This window comes from Ascaphus truei, chromosome 2 (genome assembly GCF_040206685.1).
Source record: "Ascaphus truei isolate aAscTru1 chromosome 2, aAscTru1.hap1, whole genome shotgun sequence".
NCBI lineage: Eukaryota > Metazoa > Chordata > Amphibia > Anura > Ascaphidae > Ascaphus > Ascaphus truei.
In genome coordinates, this window is record NC_134484.1 from 5,370,297 (window position 1) to 5,380,946 (window position 10,650).

A 10,650-nucleotide genomic window follows, 5' to 3' on the forward strand; every position below is an offset into this window, starting at 1 on the left:
TTACTTCTCCCTGGCTATGCAGAAAACCAACACCCCTCCCCCCGCCACGTCCCACCCGTTCCAGTGTTTTATTGTATCAGCTGCTAAACCAGGGGCGGGGGCAACTCCAGTCCATAAGGGTCACCAACAGGGCAGGTTTAAAGGATATTATCCCTGTCGTCGATTGAGCCATCTGTGCTGAAGATCAGTGGCTCATCATTGGCCAACTCTAGTCCTCAAGGGCCACCAACAGGTCAGGGTTTCAGGATATCCCTGCTTCAGCACAGGGGGCTCAATCAGTGGCCCAGTCTTTGACCTGTGCTGAAGCATGGATATCCCCAATAGCTGGCCTGCTGGTGGCCCTCGAGTTGCCCCCCCCCCCCCTGTGCCAGAGTCAGCAGAGCAGCATTTCTGATGAGCAGAAGACAGACACGTGATTGGGTTTGGGGATGCTGGGAAGGAGCACGCCTGCGGGGAATCTGCCTCTTTTCTGTCCGAGGCTCTAGCAATGCATTGCGGCACCTCCGGCCAGCAAACCCCTCCCCCCCCCCGACAAGCAACCCTCCCGTGTGTCCAACAGGATGGGAAGTGGTGGGGTCCATCGGAGCTCACCTGCGCTGTTTTCAACTCTGGGGAACGCCCCCCAGACCCCGAGATACTTACCGGTATCGCTTCCTTTCCCAGGGGGTTTAAAGGGTCGGCCAACAGGAAGTCGCAACCGATGAAGATGCGGCTTCCTGCTGGGCCGAAATGTGTCGGCCATTTTGTTTACCCTGGAAAGATATAAAAATCGGGTAACTTCACCAGTTAGTACCTCAGGAACTCCGTGGTCCCCAGAGATGAAAAGAGCAAGGTTCAGCTACAATAATATCTCACTAATAACTAGATTAATCTCATAACTAATTAATGCGTAACTGAACCCACTTAATGCCCACTCGAGTAGCAACCAATATGAAAGCACAGGACTTCCTCTGCCATCTGAGGCGTCTCTCGCCGTGTGACGCGTCTCTTGCCATGTTACGCGTTTCTCGCCATGTGACGCGTTTCTCGCCATGTGACGCGTTTCTCCCCATGTGACGCGTTTCTCCCCATGTGACGCGTTTCTCCCCATGTGACGCGTTTCTCCCCATGTGACGCGTTTCTCGCCATGTGACGCGTTTCTCGCCATGTGACGCGTTTCTCGCCATGTGATGTGTTTAGAAGCATCACAATCTTAAATCTAACCGGCCATCCTATAGCTAGTACAGTGACAGATCTGAAGCCATCAAGGCCGGACTACAACGCAGGACTAAAGATATATAGATACATATACACATAGCTTACTAAGTGGGATTACTGTTTGGAAACCAATACCAGAACAAGGCCCATATTTACCAAGCGGTGCTATCCCGGCACCCGGACACAGCTCATGAAATAGCGCGTATCATATAAGACAAACAGCACCACCTGAATTAAGAATCGTATTCAATCCATTTGGCATTAAGGTGCATGAAATAGCAGCGCTTTGCAAACATGGTCCAAAGCGGGCACGCGCACGGGGCCCCCGAAGAGGGCACACGTACGAGGCCCCGAAGAGGGCACACGTACGGGGCCCCGAAGAGGGCACACGCACGGGGCCCCGAAGAGGGCACACGTACGAGGCCCCGAAGAGGGCACACGCACGGGGCCCCCGAAGAGGGCACACGTACGAGGCCCCGAAGAGGGCACACGTACGAGGCCCCGAAGAGGGCACACGTACGAGGCCCCGAAGAGGGCACACGTACAAGGCCCCGAAGAGGGCACACGTACGGGGCCCCCGAAGAGGGCACACGTACGGGGCCCCCGAAGAGGGCACACGTACGGGGCCCCCGAAGAGGGCACACGTACGAGGCCCCGAAGAGGGCACACGTACGAGGCCCCGAAGAGGGCACACGTACGAGGCCCCGAAGAGGGCACACGTACGAGGCCCCGAAGAGGGCACACGTACGAGGCCCCGAAGAGGGCACACGTACGAGGCCCCGAAGAGGGCACACGTACGTGTTTTATTTCTCAGCTAACCAGCAGAGGGCCTCCTATCCCCTATGAGTAGGACCAGCACAGCGTACTGAGATAAATAAAAGCCTTTTATTTTATTCTCGCATCACATGCCAGACTATGCTTGGAAAACAAGCATTTCATACAGCTCACAGCAGCCACATGCTGAAACCTCGCAGAGGACTTGGCAGGCTTTCTAAAGACATTGTGCAGGACACTGCACTTCTGTTTGGTACAGGGAGGTAAGAGGTCACTTCCCACCCCTAACAAAAGGCTGAAAGGGGCACTTCCTGAAATGGAAGATACAGGCAGATAACCGCAGCACGTGCACCTTTGGGGGTTTCTTATCAATACTGTTACAGAGAAACATCACAAATTGTCTGCAGATGAGAACAACTTGCTGAAAATGGCACTGGTAACAGTGAAACGGAAACACCGGGAACAGGCCGAGTTCAAGTCTGGGAAGGGGGGGAAGTATAGGAACCGCCAGGAAGTACTTCTGTACGAAGAAAATGGTGGATGGAAAGTGCTAGATATATTCAAAACCCTCCAAGCAGAAGTGGTGGGGCAAAATAAAGACACCAGGGGTGGAATAAGAGATTTGAGGGCTTCAAGAAAAGACAGGATCCTGTAACACAATTTTTTTAATAAACTTTCGGCAATAGCCAGACATTTAAAGTCTTTTTAATGCTGCCGACATTATGCACATTGTTTTGGGGGGTGAAGGTGACCCTTATATACAGTGACTCCCAACAACAGGGGTTCTCAACTTCAGTCTTCAAGACTCCCCGACAGGTCAGGTTTTAAGGATATCCCGGCTTCAACACCGGTGGCTCAATCAGTCTCAGCTTCAGACTAACCTGTGCTGAAGCAGGGATATCCTTCAAACCTTTCCCCTGGGTGGCCCCTGAGGACTGGAGTTGGCTACTTCCAGAACTAGGCCGATCAAAAGTCAAAGGCGACTTAAATGCAGCACTAATTGTACTGGCTACAAACCCGGAATCAAAGAGATCCGAGGACGAACAACACAAGGAAACCCAGTACCCCGATACCCCGGAGATCGTGCCTGGGAAAGAACTGGGAGAGGTTACAAGCGGCACAGACCCCCTTACAGAGAGGAGATAAGCAGGAAGCTGCCGGGCAGGTTATTAGTTCCTGGCACGTGGAAACATGTGGTATAAGTAAATCTGCTTTTGCACGACTTGTGTGCCAAGAATGATTGGCTAGCTCTAGTTCTCTGGGAAGGAACACATTATCTGCCGTCCAAAAAATGCACACGGGCACGTTTGGGATGCACACCGGCACGTTTGAGATGCACACCGGCACGTTTGAGATGCACACCGGCACGTTTGAGATGCACACCGGCACGTGTGAGATGCACACGGGCACGTGTGAGATGCACACGGGCACGTGTGAGAGGCACACCGGCACGTGTGAGAGGCACACCGGCACGTTTGGGATGCACACCGGCACGTTTGAGATGCACACCGGCACGTTTGAGATGCACACCGGCACGTTTGGGATGCACACCGGCACGTTTGGGATGCACACCGGCACGTTTGGGATGCACACCGGCACGTTTGGGATGCACACCGCACGTTTGAGATGCACACCGGCACGTTTGAGATGCACACCGGCACGTTTGAGATGCACACCGGCACGTTTGAGTTGCACACCGGCACGTTTGAGATGCAACGACTGCCTGAACTTTTATTTTTAGGAATCGACACCAATCCCAGGTGATGAAACTATTAGGGACGGGGGTGGAATAGTAACGGGGAGGGGAAATTACTTTCTAAAACATTCCTTTATTTAGAAGAAAATAAATTCTTTGCTTCAAGACATTTTTTCCCCTACAAAAACACCATTGTGTATACAAGGAGACGGACCGCACAGTATAAGTACAGAGTCCCCGTCCCTAGGCACCTCGCTCCTCACGCAAACTATCTATTTGACTGAGAAATAGCAACTTGCCGTTACTGAGGCGGCACCGGGCAGAGCGGCCCAGAGAAGCACCGCTTCATGCCCACACGGCTTTCCTCGGGTTGGTAGGAACACCTGGTACCCACGTTACAAGAAACATACACCTACGGCCCAGTATGACAATGTGACATGATCTGAGGGTCTTAATAAAAGTGGAATATAAAACTAGGACGCTTCCTAATAATGTACAAAGGAAACATGTTCTACAACGAGGGCTCTGCTCTCACTGACAGGCGGAAAGCAAGGGGTGATCTCTCCCGGGAGCGGCCAACGCCAGTCCTCAAGGGCCACTAACAGGTCTGGTATTAATGACATCCCTGCTTCAGCATGGGTGGCTCAATCAGTGACTGAGCCACAATGCTAAAGCAGAGGTATCCCTAATACCAGGCCTGTTGGTGGCCCTTGAGGACTGGAGTTTTCCATACCTGATCAATCTTTTTAACATCTATCTCAAAGCAATCTGGTGTTCCCAGTCCTGTTTATCCCATTGAGAAGATGGAGGGAATAGAAAACAGCATCTAACCGTGCTATAAAAGAGAAGATGGAGGGAATAGAAAACAGCATCTAACCGTGCTATAAAAGAGAAGATGGAGGGAATAGAAAACAGCATCTAACCGTGCTATAAAAGAGAAGATGGAGGGAATAGAAAACAGCATCTAACCGTGCAATAAAAGAGAAGATGGAGGGAATAGAAAACAGCATCTAACCGTGCTATAAAAGAGAAGATGGAGGGAATAGAAAACAGCATCTAACCGTGCTATAAAAGAGAAGATGGAGGGAATAGAAAACAGCATCTAACCGTGCTATAAAAGAGAAGATGGAGGGAATAGAAAACAGCATCTAACCGTGCTATAAAAGAGAAGATGGAGGGAATAGAAAACAGCATCTAACCGTGCTATAAAAGAGAAGATGGAGGGAATAGGAAACAGCATCTAACCGTGCTATAAAAGAGAAGATGGAGGGAATAGAAAACAGCATCTAACCGTGCTATAAAAGAGAAGATGGAGGGAATAGAAAACAGCATCTAACCGTGCTATAAAAGAGAAGATGTCGCTTCTGTTAGTGACAGTTGCATTTAAAGGGTCTCTCTGTAGGGGAGTGTTTGCAAATCAAGTGTTGTTCTTACTCTCTCGTGATCAGGGACTCAAGTAAAATAAGGGGAGGGTGATAAAGGAGGGCAGGTTTTGCTTGTGCAAACACTTATTTAACACAGTGCAAGAAGATAATCCTTCCGAAGTCTAAACTCTATGTTTATAAAGTAACTTGAAAAAAAGATTAAGATACTTGTATATATACACGCCGGGGAAAGCGCGCACGCGCAGTTAGAGAGCGTTGCGGATACAGCTCCCATTCACTACATTGCTGTGCAGTGTGGGCTGGAACGCCGGGAAGAGAGCGTGACGGACAGCTGTGCCAGGGCCAGCTTAACCACTAAGCAAACCAGGTGGTCGCCTAGAGCAGTGGGGCACAAAGTTTTTGGAGAGTACCCCCTAGCCTGGGAGGCCCAGCGGTCGCACCCCCCCCCCCCGGCGTCATATGACGTTGCGAGTCATGTGACGTCACATGACCCAGCAGCGTCATTTGACGTGCCACGTCATATGACCTCACGACATCATTTGCCGCCTAATCGCCATGGCGACGCGTTGCAGAAGACCCGGCTGCCAGCAGGCAAGTGAGCTGCAGAGGCATCACGCCTCCCCCGGCATTTAATTTAAATATCGTGGGGAAGGGGAGATGGGCCTCTGTAACCCCGCACCCCCCTAGCAAATCTTGCGCCCCCCCAGTTTGCGCACCGCTGGCCTAAAGCAACATAACTTGGGGGCCGGAAAAAAAACCACCCGTGGATTCCACATATAGCAGCAGGGCCGCTGACAGTGGGGGGGTGGGGCTGCTGACAGTGGGGGGGGGGTGGGGCCGCTGACAGTGGTGGGACGGGGCCGCTGACAGTGGGGGGGGTGGGGCCGCTGACAGTGGGGGGGTGGGGCCGCTGACAGTGGGGGGGGTGGGGCCGCTGACAGTGGGGGGGGGGGGGGGGTGGGGCCGCTGACAGTGGGGGGGGGTGGGGCCGCTGACAGTGGGGGGACGGGGCCGCTGACAGTGGGGGGGTGGGGCCGCTGACAGTGGGGGGGGTGGGGCCGCTGACAGTGGGGGGGGTGGGGCCGCTGACAGTGGTGGGACGGGGCCGCTGACAGTGGTGGGACGGGGCCGCTGACAGTGGGGGGTGGGGCCGCTGACAGTGGTGGGACGGGGCCACTGACAGTGGGGGGCGGGGGGGCATCTGTCCCAGGTCGGTGACTTAGGGTGTCCAGGCACCCTGCCAGCGACCCGAACATCCACAGAGGTGCCTCTCAGAGTGGGCTCGCTGGAGGCCGGTGGGCCTGACAGGCACCTCTGCGGGCCCCAACTAGCCCCCCTCCCCCACAGAGCACATAACTATGCCCCCCCCACACCCCCCTGCAATGAGAATGTACAATCAGTATTATATTCTACTTTTCATGTTAAATAATCTGTAATTATAAATGCAGAGTCTGTATTCATACTAATGCACAATATTCGTTTGTTAAAGTTAATTGAGGGGGGAGGGGAGCAAGGCTGAAGATTTGCATAGGGGGCCTAAGGCTATGGCAAGTTCGTCCTCATTGGTTGAACCGCTGGGGGGCGTGACCACCGCGCTCGTCGCCAGTATTGATCTCAATTTTCCTGTCTTCAGGAAAATCTGGCCGCACCTCTGGTAGTGGGCCCGGCCACAGGGGGCGCTGCAGCAGGCAGCGGGGACCTGGCCTAATACCTAGGCACCAGCCGGGGCTGTGCCACCAACCCCATCCTTCCGTCCAGTCTCTCCTGCACTGGGCAGGTTTAGTGGACTTGTGGCGGAAATTTGGCAGGTTTCGTGGACTTGTGGCGGTAATGTGGCAGGTTTAGGGGACTTGTGGCGGTAATGTGACAGGTTTAGTGGACTTGTGGCGGTAATGTGACAGGTTTAGTGGACTTGTGGCGGTAATTTGGCAGGTTTCGTGGACTTGTGGCGGAAATTTGGCAGGTTTCGTGGACTTGTGGCGGTAATGTGGCAGGTTTAGTGGACTTGCGGCGGTAATGTGGCACGTTTAGGGGACTTGTGGCGGTAATGTGACAGGTTTAGTGGACTTGTGGCGGTAATTTGGCAGGTTTCGTGGACTTGTGGCTGTAATTTGGCAGGTTTAGTGGACTTGTGGCGGTAATTTGGCAGGTTTAGTGGACTTGTGGCTGTATTTTGGCAGGTTTAGTGGACTTGTGGCGGTAATGTGGCAGGTTTCGTGGACTTGTGGCTGTAATTTGGCAGGTTTAGTGGACTTGTGGCGGTAATTTGGCAGGTTTAGTGGACTTGTGGCGGTAATGTGGCAGGTTTCGTGGACTTGTGGCTGTAATTTGGCAGGTTTAGTGGACTTGTGGCAGTAATTTGGCAGGTTTAGTGGACTTGTGGCTGTATTTTGGCAGGTTTAGTGGACTTGTGGCGGTAATTTGGCAGGTTTAGTGGACTTGTGGCTGTATTTTGGCAGGTTTAGTGGACTTGTGGCGGTAATTTGGCAGGTTTAGTGGACTTGTGGCTGTATTTTGGCAGGTTTAGTGGACTTGTGGAGGTAATGTGGCAGGTTTAGTGGACTGTGAAGCAGGGGAACCTGGTTCAATTACCGGTGTGAGCTCCTTGTGACCTTGGACAAGTCACTTTACCTCCCTGTGCCTCAGGCACCAAAAACAGATTGTAAGCTTTGCGGGGCAGGGACTGTGTCTGTAACATTCCTATGTGCGGCGTACTGCGCGCTGTGCTGTAACTGACGCGCTTCGAGTCCCATTGGGAGAAAAGTGATATTGATAAGAGATATAGATATGTCTATATGTGTGGGTTACACTGGAAAAAATGCCACAACTTTGCAAAAAAGCCACACACACACACACACACGTCTTATTTCTTCCCATCACAGGCAATACATTTGGACTGGCACATTTTATGCACCTTTTTAGTGTCTTTCTAGTGGAGCATTAAGGAATTAAATAATACTACTGTACATGCATTGATATACTTTTGGGTGTATACAGGTTGAGCAGGATATAGATGTTTGTCCCCATAACACTATTCTTCTCCACATTAAAGTTATACATATTTGTACAGTACAAATACGGGTCTTTGTAGAATGCTAAAATCAGCATCACACCTTCCTTCTCACAACACCCGCTGTGTACAATAGCTCTGGTGCTCAGATCCAATCTCTCACCGCTCCCAGCCTCCTGTGCCATATACCATCCTATAGTCCATATTCAAATCTCACGGCTCCTCTTTCCCACACACCACATCTTGGGATGTCTGTGTGCGCATCTCCTGAGTCCCATAACCACCCTGCAGAGCCACTATCAACCCCTCCCTCCCCCCCCCCAGGGAATCATCCTCTTCTTCACAGCAGAAACGCAGATAATCACCCCATCCCAGGTCCTACCACTCAACCACTGCCCAACAGCCCTCCCCTTATCCCCATTTCCTCTCACAACACATACACCCCCCCTCCCCCCCACAGAGCTGTACATTACTGGTATATTCCCCACCCTCTCCTCTGCTTTACATATTAACCCTCCAGAGCATTATACCACTCGCCATAACCCCCCCATACCCTTCTCACCATCTCCACAGCCTCAAAACCCATACACCCACCATACGCCTCTCCAGGGCCCCAAACACCCACCATATGCCTCTCCAGTGCCCCAAACACCCACCATATGCTTCCAGTGCCCCAAATACCCACCATATCCTTCTCTAGTGCTCCATACACCTCCCCAGTGCCCCATATACCTGCCATATGCTTCTTTAGTGCCCCAAACACCCACCATATCACTTTAGTGCCCCATACCCCTCTAGTGCCCTACACACCTGCCATACCCGTCTCTACTGCCCCATACCCCCACCATATTCCTCTCTAGTGCCCCAGACACCCACCATATTTCTCTCTAGTGCCCCATACCCCTTTCCTGTGCCCCATACCCCCACCATACCACTGTAATCCCTCATACACCCGCCATATTTCTCGCTAGTGCCCCATGCACCCACCATACCCCTCTATCGTACCGAATACACCCACCAAATCCCTCTATAGTGTCGAATACACCCGCCATACCCCTCTAGTGCTCCATACACCCACAATTTCCCTACACCCGCAATGCCCCTCCTGTGCCCCATATACCTCTAATGCCCCATATACCCGCCATATGCCTCTAGTGCCCCGTACACCCACCATAAGCCTCTGCAGTGCCCGATACACCCACCATATGCCTCTGCAGTGCCCCACACACCCCTCTCCAGTGTCCCATACACCCGCCATACCCCTCTCTCGTGCCCCATAAACCCCCCATAACCTCTCTAGTGCCCAATACACACGCCATACCCCTCTCTCATGCCCCATACCCCTCTTCAGTGTCTCATACACCCGCCATACCCCTCAAGTGCCCCATACCCACCTCTAGTGCCAAATACACCTGCCATACCCGATACACCCACCATACCCCTCTAGTGCAACATAAACCCACAATACCCCTCTCCAGCGCCCCATACACCCCCCATACCCCTCTCTAGTGCCCCATACCCCTCTCGTGCCCCATACACCTCCCATACCCCTCTCTAGAGCCCCATACACCTCCCATACCCCTCTAGTGCCCCATAAACCCACAATACCCCACTCCAGTGCCCCATACCCCTCTCTAGTGACCCATACCCTTCTCTAGTGCCCCATATCCCTCTCTAGTGCCCCATATCCCTCTCTAGTGCCCCATACCCCTCTCTAGTGTCCCATAACCCTCTCTAGTGTCCCATAACCCTCGCTAGAGCCCCATACACCCACCATACCCCTCTAGTGCCCCATACCCCTCTCTGGTGCCCCATAAACCTCTCTAGAGCCCCATACACCCACCATACCCCTCTCTAGTGCCCCATACACCCGCCATACCCCATACTCCTGATATCGTTCTCCACAGCCATATATCCCACCAAGGCTGAGCCCTATATCCATCTGCCCCCACCCAGACCTTACACCTCTCATATCCCCCGATCTATATTATATATAGAGATATATTTCCCATCCGCAGAACTCCCGCGCCTCACGCCTCCCTTTTCCCGCCCTCACCAACATGACCGCGGCCGCCATCTCTTCCCCCCGCTGCTCACTCTCCGCCGCCCGCGATGGCTGCTCGCCGTGTCTCGCGAGACTTCCCGAAGGGATGGGGTGAAGTGTGGAGGCCGGTAGCACCAAGTCTCGCGAGAGCGGCAAGAATGCTGAGCACCTCGCGAGAGCACACGGCGGCATGAAGGCACGGAGTCGGGAGAAGTCTCGCGAGAGCGGGGCGGTCTGAATGCGGAGGGCCAGGGGAAAACTCGCGAGAGCAGGGCAATCTGGGAAGGCTGTTTTTTTCCCCTTTAACACTTTTCTGAAGTAACTTTATTGAGCAGAGACAGAGATGAGGATTCAGTGTGACTGTACTAGGGCAGACAGCAGGGGGAGGTGTGACACAGTGACACGTGACAGCAGGGAGGTCTCTCACTACACAGCAGTCTCATTCATTATAAAGCAGTCTCACTCATTACAGAGCAGTCTCACTCATTATAAAGCAGTCTCACTCATTGCAAAGCAGTCTAAATCATAAAGCAGTCTCACTCAT

At 52.8% G+C, this 10,650-nt stretch overlaps 1 protein-coding gene across 6 annotated transcripts in view; it reads right to left on the reverse strand.

Moving 5' to 3' along the window:
• Positions 1-10,270, reverse strand: part of PUF60 (poly(U) binding splicing factor 60) — an 80,152-nt gene extending 69,882 nt beyond the window's left edge. For all 6 annotated transcript variants that reach the window (XM_075581126.1, XM_075581125.1, XM_075581121.1 and 3 more), the window contains exon 1: positions 10,119-10,270. In XM_075581126.1, coding sequence (XP_075437241.1) covers positions 10,119-10,139 — 21 coding nt within the window. In that variant the 5' untranslated portion in view covers positions 10,140-10,270. The remainder of the gene's footprint in view (positions 1-10,118) is intronic.
• Between the last annotated feature and the right edge of the window lie 380 nt (positions 10,271-10,650).